Source organism: Cygnus atratus, chromosome 21 (genome assembly GCF_013377495.2).
Source record: "Cygnus atratus isolate AKBS03 ecotype Queensland, Australia chromosome 21, CAtr_DNAZoo_HiC_assembly, whole genome shotgun sequence".
NCBI lineage: Eukaryota > Metazoa > Chordata > Aves > Anseriformes > Anatidae > Cygnus > Cygnus atratus.
Window position 1 is genome coordinate 8004130 of NC_066382.1, and position 13911 is coordinate 8018040.

General features: G+C 47.6%; 1 protein-coding gene across 2 annotated transcripts; it reads left to right on the forward strand.

Moving 5' to 3' along the window:
* Positions 1–458: 458 nt before the first annotated feature.
* PPIH (peptidylprolyl isomerase H) lies at positions 459–11533 on the forward strand. Of its 2 annotated transcripts, none has more exons than XM_035567839.2 (10): positions 459–593; positions 798–862; positions 1519–1542; positions 2066–2110; positions 3481–3523; positions 5368–5460; positions 6991–7078; positions 7894–7934; positions 9253–9341; positions 11349–11533. In XM_035567839.2, the coding sequence occupies exons 1-9, from the start codon at positions 528–530 to the stop codon at positions 9319–9321; spliced, it is 534 nt and encodes a 177-aa protein (XP_035423732.1). In that variant the 5' UTR covers positions 459–527; the 3' UTR covers positions 9322–9341; positions 11349–11533. The 2 variants fall into 2 exon arrangements, with proteins under 2 accessions (XP_035423732.1, XP_050570817.1); XM_050714860.1 differs by having other exon boundaries at positions 552–589.
* The last annotated feature ends 2378 nt before the right edge of the window (positions 11534–13911 follow it).

The following is a 13911-nucleotide window of genomic DNA, read 5'->3' on the forward strand; positions in this document are numbered from 1 at the left end:
AGTGCCCGGTGCCAGGACAAGGGGCGATGGGACAAACTGGAGCCCGGGCAGTCCCAGCCGAGCACCGGGGAGCCCTCCCATGCTGTGCGGGTGTCGCAGCCCTGGCACGGGCTGCCCAGAGGGGCCGTGGAGTCTCCTCCTTGGAGAGCTTCTGCAGCCACCTGGGCACCCTGCTGCAGGTGGCCCTGCTGGGGCCAGGACGAGACGGAGCCGGGGCGCCCCCAGCCCCTCCGTGCTGGGGCCGTGACGGGGCGGCCATGGCGGGGCGGCGGTGACGTCAGACCGTGCCGTGGCACTGTAACGAGTGGCTGCTACGCGATGCTGTGCCGTGTGCGATGACGTTACGGCGATGTGACGTGTGCTGTGACGTTATGGCAATGTGACGTGGTGCTGCGGTGCAGCCCCGTGACGCGGCTGTGACGTGTGGCCGCCCCGCCCGGCCTGGCCCGGCCGCCCCGTCCCGCCCCGTCCCGCCCGGCCGCCTGAGGGAGCGCGGCCCCGCCTCCCGTGTGCCGCTTCCGGGCGCCATGGCGGTGCTGGCGGCCAACCCCAACAACCCCGTGGTCTTCTTCGATGTCACCATCGGCGGGCAGGTGGCGCCGGGCGGCGGGGGCGGCGGGCCTGGGGGCAGGGAAGGGGGCTCGGCGGGGCTCCGTGGGGGCATCGCGGGGCTCGGTGGGGTTTGTTGGCGCTCGGTGGGGCTCGGTGGGGTTTGTTGGCGCTCGGTGGGGCTCGGTGGGGTCTTCAGGCCCGCAGCAGGGCGCTGAGCTGGCTGCTCTCGCGCTCTCTCTCTGCAGGAGGTCGGCCGCATGAAGATCGAGCTGTTCGCCGACGTCGTGCCCAAAACCGCGGAGAACTTCAGGTGAGGAGCCGCCGGGGGGTCCTGCAGGCTCAGCACGGGGCTGCCGGCCTGGAGTCGGGCTCCAGAGGCTTCGCGGTGCAGGGGTGTTGTGGTGGGAGCGACGGCTTGCCAGAGCCCCTGCACCCGCTTCGCTTCTCCGTCTGTCCCCACAGAGCTGCCCGTGACCATGCAGCATCCTAACCCCCAGCGGAGCCTGTCTGGCTTGAAGGCGAAGGGCTCTGGTCCCTCCCTGCTCCCTCTGTGGAGCGGCTGATACGCTCACCGTGTTTACAAAAGAGAGCGCCTTAACGTCATGGCAAAACCTCCTTACAACCCCATTCTCTGTCATTGACTGCAGGATGTACCACGTGGACTGCCCAGTGTCAGAGAAGTGAATATGCCCTGTCCCCTGTGAAACATGCTGCCATGCTCCACATTCCCTGTCTCTTACAACCTCAGTGTTAAATACCTAAACCTCGATATCTCTGCAAAGCTCTGTTCAGAAATGGAAGTGATGAGCAGTTACTGATGATTCCTGTTTCACTGGGGAATATCACCAGTGTAATCAGAAAAATCCTGCACAACATTCAGTGTGTGTTTGGTGAATGCAGCCCTTTGTGTCCTCAGGATTCAAAAGTGGTTCATGCTCTGCTCTTCTGTATTTTTTTCTTTTCCAGGCAGTTTTGTACAGGTGAATTCAGGTATGTGGGTTATATTCTTTTAAGTAGCATACTCAGAAAAACAGGGCTGGGTGACTAGAAAGAAGGCCCACTGGGAAGCTTTCTTTACTATACTGCTATAAAATCAAAGATTTACAGAAATCTGCTCTGATGAAAGTGACTAGCTGGGCTGGTCACAGAGATGGTGCACTTTCCCCTTTGGGCATGACTTTGGTCATACTCCAGTTGCTCTAAAAATACATTGTCTGCAAATCCCACCTGTATGAGCTGCAAATTACAATGATATCCTGTTAAAATTTTGAGATGGATGTCATAAGCAACCATGTCATTTAATGTGCAGAGCCCATTCAGGGTTTCCCTTGGTCTCTGATAGCATCAGTGCACGTTAGGACCCAGCAGGCACTGCCGGAGGTGGGTTGGCAGGTTGTATATCAAGGGATTTCGTAATGTAAAGGACAACCCTTCAGGACTCTAAACTCGTGGGAGGGTTTTGTGTTGGGATACCCAGTAAGTTGTAACAATTTTCCTTTTTATTTCCTTGCAGGAAAGATGGTGTTCCTATAGGTTATAAAGGAAGCACTTTCCACAGGTACTTCTGCTTTTGCTTAGAAATTTAAATAGAAGTATGAGTTAGGTGTGACTTTTAGACCTGTCCCAAGGGCATTATTGGTCTAGGAGGCATTTGTAGGTGGTCATGGCTAACACTGTTCCTCTGTAGCCTCTGCTGTGTCTATCCTCTGGGGGATTTGGGGGCGCTGTCAAACGCGTACCGCGGGTCACTGCAGAGGGTTTCTCCATTCCTGGTCTTCCAGCTCAGAGATCATTTCCTTGTATCTGTTACATATCTCTGTCTCTTGTTGAACAGCAGTGGTCCCTGTGGTGGGTTGACATTGGCTGGCTGCTGGGTGCCCACCAAACTGCTTTCCCCCTCCTCAGCAAGATGGTGGGGAGAAAATGCAATAAAACAGCTCCCAATTGAGATAAGGACAGTGAGGTGGCTCACAATTAACGTCATGGGCAAAACAGACTTGGCTTGGGGAAGATTTATTTTTTTGCCAATTAAGATCGAAGTACGATAGTGAGAACTAAAAGCAAACTAAAAACACTTTCTCCCCACCCTTCTTCCGTGGTTCAACTTCAGTCTCTGTTCTCCTTCCTCCTAAGCAGTGCAAGGAACAGGGAATCGGGGTTGTGGTCAGTGGAGCACTTTGTGCTGCTCCTCCACGGTCACTCTCTGCCCTGACTCCAGTGTGGGGTCCCTCCCACACTATGCCGTCCTTCCCAAACTGATCCTGCGGGGGCTTCTCACAGGCAGCAGCTCTTCAAGAACTGCTCCAGCGTGGGTCCCCCACAGGCAGCAGCACCCCCCACATCCACCTGCTCCACCAGGGGCTCCTCCACAGGCTGCAGCGTGGAGATCTGCTCCATGTGGGACCCATGGGCTGCAGGGGGACAGCCTGCTCCACCAGGGGCCTCTCCACAGGCCGCAGGGGAACTTGTGCTGCGTGCCTGGGGCACCTCCTGCCCTCTTGCACTGACCTTGGTGTCTGCAGGATTCCTTCTCTCACGTTTTCTGACTCTTCTCTCACAGCTGCCAGTTAGTGTCTTTTATTTTCTTAAATCTGTTATTATGGAAGCACAAACAACATTGCTCGTTGGGTTGGCTTTGACAAGTGACAAATCCCTTTTGGAGCCGTCTGGAACTGGCTTTATATGACATGGGGGGCAGCTTCCAGTCTCACTTCAGCAGGAGCTACCACCCCTGCACACCCCTCCCATTCCTCCAATACAGACCCAAATTACCTGATACCAACCAGTAATTAATATTCACTGTTGGTCATAGACTGTAACATTCATAGACACTGATGACTTCCTCTGTGTTGTAAGACATAACTTCTTTTTATTGCATATTAAGCTGCTTGAGGCATTTTTCTAATAAGTATCATTTTACTTTTCTAGGGTAATAAAGGATTTCATGATCCAAGGAGGTGACTTTGTAAATGTATGTATTGCTATACTGCTTTTGTATTTTTCCTGCATGGTGCATATGCAACTCTTTTCCAGGGTCCATGCTGATTCGTGGTGTCTCTGGCTCTGTTTTGAGGCATCCGGTAGTAACTGGAGGCTTCCTCACAGCATTGCTACCAACTTACTGTAACAGATAGTAATGTACTTGAAAACAACTCTGGAGTCTTGGGTGAAAATATCTTCTCCTTCCCCATAATATTTCTTCTGTAAAATAGAATGGCAATATAGCTAGAGGCATTTTAAACTTGCGGAGTGTTTTTTTTTTTTTTTTTATCCTGCTGTCCTCCTTTCTCCTGTCTGCCCAGGAAGAGACCCTGTGGATTTCCAACGTCTTTGTGAAGAGAAGACCCTAGTACAGGAACAGAGTGTCTAATGCAAGAGAGAGTTAAAATCAAACCTAACTTTTTTGCTAGTGAATCATCTAAAAATAGCAGAGAGTATTTGTGCCTGCAGTGTTACCATGGGGGAAAAGCAGGGTATTTGGGCGAGGCTGTAAGACCACTGAGTCTTCACTGTCCTAGGACCCAGTAGAGTTACTTCATTTCTGGAACTATTTGAGATCTGAAGGGTGTGGTAAAAGAAAGTTGTGGGGTTTTTTTGTTTGTTTTTTTTGTTTTTAATGCAAAACTTGGCTGTGTGAAAGTCACAGAGAGAACTAACTGTACAGGGGCAGCTTAGCCACACCAGGTGTTTAGGCAGTCCCCAGTTGTGATGCTGCAGGAAAAGGAGCAAGGACTAGGCAGGCACATCAAAAGGTGTGGAGCTGTGCCTCTTATATTATTAGCACTTATTTTCCTATTAAGTCTGGCCTAATAAAGAAAGTATATGTTAGGTAGAAAGGCAATAAAGGGAGACAGACTGCAGCAAGCCAGAATAAATGGGGCTGAAGCAAACAGAATATCAGTGCAGAAAGGGAAATTACGGTCAGAATAGTAAATTTAACTGACCATGCCAGAGGTATCTGGTTGCTTTGCTTTTACAGCTTTCTCTGGAGGGTTCCTCACTGCACCATTTTAAGGCCACTTTACTGAAGAGTCTCTGGTGGCACTGTACAGGAATTTCTCTGTAGGGCTGGACCAGAAGTCAGGGTGGCCTTTCAGTGATCCCACAAGCTGTATCTCTTACATGAGTCGTCTGTCAGGCTTGTGCAAAGTCATAACCTCATGAGCAGTCAAAGCTTGCAATCTGCAGCAGTTGCAGGCCATGCTGCTTTGATTTATAAACGTGTTGAGGACTGAGAGCAAGCGCTTGTAGTAAGTACAAGATGTCTCAGCTTGGTAGAAAGTACAGCAAAAATTAGAAGCTCCGTACTTTAGAAACTGTCCTTGCTTGTGACTTTGCAGACAGTAGCTGCTAAAAACTGAACAGACGGGGCACTTCCCTGTTTTCAGCAGAGTCACAGAAAGTAAGGTGAAATAAGCATGACATCAGCCAATTTCTTCCACACAACCACTTCTGCTTTCCTTGTCCTACCAGCCAATACTTCCTCCCCTCCCTTTTCTCTGGAGTGCCTGTTAAGACCAGGTAGTTCCATACCAAGCAATCTATAACTTCTATCACACTGAGAGGCTTGGACCTAATCCTTACATCTCTTTGGGTTTCTGCCAGCATATTGATGACAAATGATGTACTGTGTAGTTAGAAACCAGTCACTGTTTCTCTTCAGAAATGAAACATCTGAACGTGTTCATCACTGTTGTATAGAAACGGCAGCGCAGCATCCATTTTGGGCTGAGTTTAACGCTGCTTTTGCTTAGTTATTTGAAATTCGTGCTACAGAACAAATGCTGTAGCTGACTAATCCCCTCTCTGATGCAGGGAGATGGCACTGGAGTAGCCAGTATATATAGGGGTCCTTTTGCAGACGAAAACTTCAAGCTGAAACACTCTGCTCCTGGTCTGCTTTCTATGGTAAGTATAAAATTGAGATTAAAAAGCTTTTGTTACTTTCTCTCTCTCCTTTTCCTAAATGTATAAAATGTTTGCCAGACAGCGGAAATCTCCACCATTGCATATAAGGTCTGAAAGACCAGCTTTGTAAGTACCAGTCAGGTTACTCATGGGTTAATGTGTCGAGTAACACCGAAGTCCTGATCCTGCAGCATCCTTTTTTCTTACCTGTTGGAGTTCAGGGGCAGGCTTTGTTTGATCAGCTTTCAGAATAGCTTGATTATTGACGTTTTTGAACAGTGGGAAGTGGTGTTTTTTTTCTTCCCTGATACTTTTGTTAAACACTGACCTTAGCAAGGATGAAACAGAGAGATTTGGGAGTTTCAAAGCCATAGCAGTGTTACCATGGTATCTTTCAGAACATATGCTTCCTGTTCAACACTGTAGGAAAACTGCAAGCGTTGCATGTTGTCTGGTAGGAACAATACACTGTTTTTTGGGAATAGAAAGCAAGTGGGGCCAGAACCAAATGTTCCTGTCTACAACTGTTTTTCCCCCCACTCTTCTAGCTGTCTTCTCCTTAAAACTACTTGCTTTGGACATTTACCATTTGGATTTGATATTCACCCTGTTCAAAATATGGTCCAAAAAGAACTGTCGCGACACAGCTAAGCAAGCAGTGTACCACAGTATGTGAGAAGGGATGCCATGCTGGTGTTGCCAGCTTTGTGTTAAAGCAGCATGGCTCTGGAGTTGTTCTGCTGGGCCAAATCAAGGTCCATCTGAGCCAAAGGGATTAGCCTTAGATTGGCACTAAGGAAAAGATCCAGTGTGACCGTGTCCTGTGTGGTCCTGCAGGTGCAGGACTTGCACAGTTCACTCGTCAGCACAAAAACATGCCTTAGTGTCTCCTGACTGGCAAAAGAGCTTTGGAAAAATTGAGATGGACTTGAGTGTTGCAGAGATATTTTCTTAGGAGAGACCAAATGCTCTGGGTGTTGCATTCAGCTCTGAATCGCTCAGTGCATCACATCATTCCTGTGAACCCTGTGCTGGCATGATCATTAGCTTTCTGATCCTGACCATCAGAACAGACACCTTTTTAATTCTTAGGCAAACTTCCAAATAGCAGAAATCAGCTTTTTTTTTTCTGTCCCGGTTTCTGGCTTTCAGTTTTCCCCAGGATAATACTGCAGCCAGTAAGTACTCATCACCAAAAAGTTCAGCCTTTTTTCAGGAACATGCTCTGGAGCCCAGGTTTCAGCACAGTCTTGTGCTGAAGGTGCCTTTGTAGAATTATCATAAAAAGAAGTTGACGTGGCTCTTGCACACATTGGCAGGACTGACTTGGTAGTACACTGTGTCCAAGCACAGGGTACTCTCCTGCAAATAAATGTCTTGTTTTCTTTGGTTTGGATAGCAATAAACTTAAAAAAATTAAAAAAATAAAAAACTAGGCTAGTTCTTAAGCAACAGCTCTTTCTTATGAGATGTCTCTGCCTTCAGCTTTAGGAAGTCCTAATTTTGTATTTTGACATTCTCAACCCCCAGGCAAACAGCGGTCCAAGTACTAACGGCTGTCAGTTTTTCATTACGTGCTCCAAATGTGACTGGTTGGATGGGAAACACGTTGTGTTCGGTGAGTATCTGTCACGCAGGCCCAGTGTACTGGCTCGCGGACACGCTCTGTGGCATGGCTGCTGAAATGAACAGCCGTGGACTGCTCGTTCCTTCCCCATCACTTGTGGCAGCAGAGGTATTTGTGCAGCCAGATACTGAGATGGACCACTAGTGAAATGAAACATTTTTTCACAGCTTTAATCCAGATCAGTTCTTTGATCAGTGTATTATGTTACTACGTAAGTCCTCATGCCAGTGCAGATGGGAGAGATGGGTGAAGGGATACCTTTCTTCTCCACTGTCAGAGAGTGGAACTGGCATCCAAGTGGAGCTTTGAGCTGAGGTTATAGAACAGATGTGGTTTTGGAGAGTTACATTTCCATGTACTGCCTCTTGAGCTGTAGGGTTTCAAGGCCAGATGTTAAGCTCTTGTCCTGTTTACTACTTCCTCTAATTCTTGAGTAACTCTTGAAATCATTCTCTGCCATTTTTGCATCGTTACACATAGTGTGTTGCTGGAGTTGATATACATGCTGATGGTTGTACAGCTCATGCTGTATTTTACCACAACTGGTGGAGGTAAGTCTCAAAACCTAGTTTTCTACACATGCCCGTGTGAGGGGAAAACACGCATAATGTGTTCTGAATGTGGCAAATGTTTTAAGAGGGATTGTTTCTTTTATCGGTTTAGAGATCAGTAGCAAACGCTGAAGTGCCCAATTACTATACGCTGCGTGGTGCTTTTCAGAGGGAAAAAAAAATCATGTACATGTTGGGGAGGGCAGCAAAGGTGAAAACAGGCCATATTGAAGTGGATCCATTTTCTCATTCTAGGTAAAATCGTTGATGGGCTGTTGGTAATGAGAAAAATTGAAGTAAGTTGAATTTGCCTTTATTCTCTGTGAATGTCTGTGTTGGAAAGTCACGTGGGAGAGCAACAAGGGTTATTCTGTTCTCTCCTGCTGTCTGTTTAACGGATACCAGGGAATACCAGTGATGGTAACTGGTGTTACTGGTTGTCATCATTAATAAGATAATAGGAAACTGTTGTGACAAAGTCTGTCATTTAGATTGACTTTAGAAATGCTGTGATCCCGTGGTTGCTGGTTAGTCTTTGAGCGGGGATTTTATTCTTGTGGCTTTATTTGCAGTGCTTTGCATTTGTGCAGGAAGCTAAATTGAAAAGCTGTTCCATCAGCAACTCAGACAAGAGAGTAAAGCAGATCACTTCTGTGCCATTGCCTAGGATTGTTCAGTGGATGCTAAATCATCAGTTCTGCTGATCTGTGATCAGCATATGTAATAAGAAAAGTTAAATCTTCCGATGGGCTTTCAGGAGCTGTAGATAAATATGTTCAGACGTGGTGGTTACCCTGTATGGAATACATCACGACTGGGTATCATGGCAGGATGCTGAGTGGACTTAACAGTGTGTTATACGATACACCTGGCAGTGACTTCATGGTATGCTCCTGCTTTGGGTGGGGAACTGTGTGCAAGGGCCATCAGAGAATCCAAAAAGTGGGACAAACACAGAGCCGCCAGCTGTTAGGTATTGAGAAAAGGTCCCATGCAAGGAACTACGCAGCATGATACGGTTGCTAGCCCTTTGTTGCTAGCCGTCTTCACTAAAAGCACCTTCGTGAGCACTGATGGAAAGAAGGGTTGTGGTCTGTGCCTGTAGGATGTACATCACTGCAGGGAGTGGGAAACTAAAGGAATTAACTAAGAACTTCATGAAAGAGCAGCCAAGTCCAGGAGAACAAGTGGTTCAGAATGGGGGATGCCTTGTGACTATCTGTTGTTTGGATTCCCCTTCTGTACAAATATCAATTTACTTTGCTTGCTGCAGCTCTAATGGGTAACTTTAAAGATATATAAACCAGAGCAGCCCCAAGTGATATCTTCTCTGTTGTATCTCACGAGGAGCTCCCCAGTTTTTGCTCTCTTACTTCCTTTCCATTCAACGGATCAGGGTCTGGTCTGTATGCCAAACTGTGGTGTACAGAGAATGTTCACTGGATTGTTCATTGCCAAGGTGCGTGAAGGTGCTTATATGTTGCTCAGAGCTCTGTCTAAGTTTCCATGTTCCTGGTGTTGCACAGATGCCTCTTAGCCAGTCTTCAACTACCTGTCACTCACTGGGTTTGCTGTTTTCATAAGGTGTAACATTCTGTGTTTGTTTGTTCCCAGAATGTGCCTACAGGTCCAAATAACAAACCCAAGCTGCCAGTTGTGATCTCCCAGTGTGGGGAAATGTAAAGCAACGGAACAGAAAGGTGGTAAGTCTGTCTTCTGAGGTACCCACTGCAATTGAACCGTGGGCTGCCATGCTTCTTACTTTTCTCTTGGCTTGTTTTCACATTCATCTGAGTCTGCATAAAGTTGGCTCATCTCGCTGACACTGAAACCACCAGAAAACACATCTCTAACAGAATTTTTACTCTAATAGAATTCTCTAACAGAATTTTTACCAGCTCAAGTCCCTGAAGCTCTTTCCCTTCAAGCTACATAAAGACCAAAGGCAGCATTAGAGGGACAGGATCTTGTGGCTGCAGTCTGAGGGAAGATGGGGTCATGGCAGCCCTGCTTTGGGTGGGGTTAGACTGCCTTGGAGCCTCAGCTTTAGAAACCAGTGGATGAAAAGAGACCTGCAACAGGAATCCAGCTGGTATTACCCAGGCAATCTGCAGGGATTAGGGGGTTCACTTTGACCTTCAGTTTGGTGAATTCTCCTAATGCCACAGAAAGTAGAGCGTCCATGTTTGATGCAAGCAAAGATCAAGAAAAGAAGTGCTGGGGGAAGAGAGGACTGGAGCCTACTTGCTCACTACAGCCATAGGACAGTCACCACTGGAGGGCCAAGGAATTATCATGTTGCATCGCTGTACCTTAATTCAGGAAGATACCACTGTCATTACAAAGGGAGATGTTTCCAGCATTTACTGTGGACCAGGCTTCATTTTGGTTAAATCAATAGGTACAAGACTGAGCTCAGTACAGTATTCTGTTTGCATTTGTTTGCCCACTTCACTGTTAAAAAAACCACCACCAACAACAAAAACACACACACAAAAAAAAAAAAGTAAACACATGAGCATTTAAACAAGTCTGACCAGATTTCAATGTGTCAGGCTGCAGCTTGTCAAAAATCTGCTGCATTAGCCTTTTGGTTGCTGATTTTTCAAATTTCAGCAGGCAGGCGCTGACAAAAGTAACTCCGCACAATTTTTGACTTTTTGTTAAACAATTGCCAAAGATGTCCGGAGTTACCCGTGAAGACGCATCCCTGCTACTGTGGTTAAGTCTTTCAGATCTGCAGTGCTTCAGCTATTTCTCCTATGTGATGAAGTGACAATAGGGAATGTAATCATTCTTTCATTTTCCTGGTACTTCTGGTGGCATTTATAGGCTTTTGAAGATAGGGACAACCTTATTAAGTAGGCTTTCTTGCAGATGAAGAGACCTGTGCTCATGGATGGGATCCTTAGACCCAGACCCGTTGATCATTTTTCTTTGGAGCCATTGTACATGATCTGTGGTCAACATCCAGCTTGAGACTGGAAGGTCTTCATTTCTGGATGTGCGGCTGGTGCCACCTTGCTTACTTCCTAGCCAGGTCTTGGGAGCTGCCTTTGCGCACGCTGCTGCCTGTCAGCTGCCTCTGGACAAGAATGGGGTTTGTCTCCCCCAGCTTCAGACAGCTAAATCAGTTATTTGTTAAGATCCTTTAAAATCAGCCCGCCAAACAAACGCCACTGTTAGTTTTAAGTAGACTGGAATGGAGACCCAGGAAGACTCCCTGGTTCCCTAGGTCTTGTAGGCAGGTTTGGCATGAGCTGGTGCATGCAGCAGGTAGCGCTCGCTTCAGTGCCACTGCGTGGTACCCAGTGACACTGTGCAGTCCTGCTGCTGTTGTAGGACATTACAGATGGCCATCAAGCATTCCTCATGGAAGGGGACTCTTTGCTGGGGAGCGTAGCGATGGGACAAGAAGTAATGGCTTTAAACTGCAAGAGGGTAGATTTAGATTAGCTATAAGGAAGAAATTCTCTCCGAGGGTGGTGAGGCACTGGAACAGGCTGCCTGGAGAAACTGTGGATGCCCCATCCCTGGAAGTGTTCAAGGCCAGGTTGGATGGGGCTTGGAGCAACCTGGTCTGGTGGAAAGTGTCCCAGCCCTCCCTGCCCATGGCAGGGGGTTGGAACTAGATGGTCTTTAAGGTCCCTTTCAACCCAAACTATTCTGTGGTTCTATGATTTGGACCTGTTTGTTCTCCTTTGTTTCAGTGCTCCTTCACTGGTGGTTAGGAGGCCTTTGCTCCATGCAGTTCCAGCTCCAGCCACTTCCCCCACTGTCCTTGTCCTCTTCACAGGCCAGACCCGCGCTCTTGACATTCTCCTGAAGTTATTTAATAATTGGCATCTATATTTTTTTAACACACTGAAATGTAAATAAAGGATTGTGGTAAATACCCACGTAGTGGACATCAGTTAACATGCTTGGGAATGGATTCTTTGGGTGAGAAGGGTCACTGGGTTTTTACTGTCTACTGTGTCTGCAGTGTGCGTTGCCCCTTGCTGATCCAGTAGGGAACACCTTCTGTGCATGGTATTGAGAGGCATTGCTGCTGGAAAGAAGGGGTGAAAGGAACATGGCAGAGCTGTGCTACACCAGCTCTTTTCCTTGGCAGGTAAATAAGGCTGCCTGGCAGAGAGGTTCTTGGCATCTCGGGAATCTCTAGAACCTTTTTCTGTGCAGCTTTATTGAAGCACAGGAGATTGGTACAGCACAAAGGCTTTATCGGTGTGAATTTGCTGGGCTCCGAGGTGAGTTATGCTGTAAACCCTCCCCTGGCACATCCCAGTGCTAGGCCATCGGGCTGCTTTGTGCCACAGGTGTTACAGGAATTTACCTGGGTGTTACAAGGATGTTACGGAAGGCCTTTGGGCTGGGAAGCAGAGAATGATTGTGCTGGAGGAGTAAAAATCAGGGCTCCTTGTTCTGCATGGTTGCAAAGAACACCGTCAAGGCTGCAGGTTTGTGGAAAAACTGCCAATCTCAGTCAGGGTTTGCAAACTCACCTGCTGGAGGACTTGAAAGCACCCCTCGTGGGGGCTGGGCTTCAAGGTGAGTTTTCTCGTGCAGCAGATTAAATATAAAAGAGGTTGGACAAAGTCTGTTCGGTCACGTGCAATTGCTTCATCCCATCCTGATACGCCCCGTGGCTCCTTGGGCAGCAAGAACGTTTTATGATCTTTGCCTATGGTGTGCTGTGTGGGGCTGTCTCAGGGAGGCACGGTCTGTGCAGGTAGCTTGGGCATTACTTGGTGCTGGAGAGCAAATGCTGATGTATTGGAGGAGAGATCCTGCAGGCAAGCTTTGGTGTCCTTTTATGTAACAGCTGTTTAAAATCTGTAAGGCAGGCTCTGGCAGTCAGGCCTTCCATGTCCCTATTCCTGCAGTTGCATAGCTGCTGAGGACACTCGCACTCGCTTCTCCGCAGCCCAAAGCATTTCTTGTAGCTGCAGTATGTCAGGTGGTGAAGAAACAGAGCGTACCTTTCCTCTCCAGGCCCAGAAACTGCATGGGGCTCTCTCATAGGAGATGAGGGTTGAGAATTCCTCCTATGGAGGAGAAAACTGGGCACAAATAACAGCTGTGAGGTAGAAGCGACCAAAAAAAAAAAAAGAGAGAAATTCAGGTGTTCCTGCTCAGGAAATGTGTCCAGATGTCCTTTCCCTGTGGGGTTAGGCATGAGCTTAGCTCCAGGTGACTCAGGGGAGCGCTGCCTGCCCACTGCAGTGCTGAGGTTCATGGTCTGGCTGTGGGTACCCAAATTCACCGTGCTTTTTCACTGGGGAACCTATTTCTAGGTCCAGGCTGAGGAGCACTTTCTCAACCTGATGTATTTGTATCACTGTGATCAGCCAGTCTTTCTTCCTGCATAGCAGGGGCCACACAGGTTCCCCAAATTAATTTCTGACAGTGGTAAATCCATTGTAACCTCTTGAAAGTTGAATGGTGAATTAGATCCCTGGTTACATTCGTCTCCCTTGGACACTGAACGTGTTGAGTTTCAGCTTTCCAACCTTTGCTGTTCCTTACTTGCTGGCTGAAAGTTCTCTCAACTACCACATTTTTGGGTTTAATTCCCTGGGATGAAGTCACCCTTCAGTCATGTGTGAAGCAAATCCTGGAATCTGCTGTAGAGCAGATGATCGTTACTCTCTCTGAGCTCCAGCATCTTCCTCCGAGTGTGGATGTTCCTACTGGAGGTGGTACTTCTGTCTGCCTCTGGACACCTGAGGGCCACGTTAGCCTTTAGACCCTGCAGGTGCCCCTCCTCAAAGGACTCTCATGCCCTGCTCACTAGCCATCCGTGGCCCACACGTTCTGTAGGTGTGTGACCCATAAATCCTTACTGGCATCATCACAGATTTGAAGATTTCTTGCCAATTACTGATAAAACTGATAAATTGCTTTGACCCTCTATTTGATCTGACCCTATGTGCCCTTACATTTTATGTCAATTTTCTCGGTTTATTGAAAGCCATCCAGGTTTGATGCCACTCTAGTTTCTTGATAAAGGTTGTGATACGGATGCAGACCCCCTACAGGACTGTGGCACTGGATTAAGCTCTTTCCTTCAGTGGCTGAGTTGGGGATCTTACGGAAAAAGATACCAAGTTAGCTTGACAAGACCTATGTCTGTAAACCCACAGGCAACTGTTGTTGGTTGGCAACAGTTATACAACTTGTTTTGGGTTGTCCATTAATCAAGCCCTGCGTTTTGTCAGGGATTTCCATCAGGTCTCTAATTATTTTGGTCACGGCATCACGTGCTCTCTC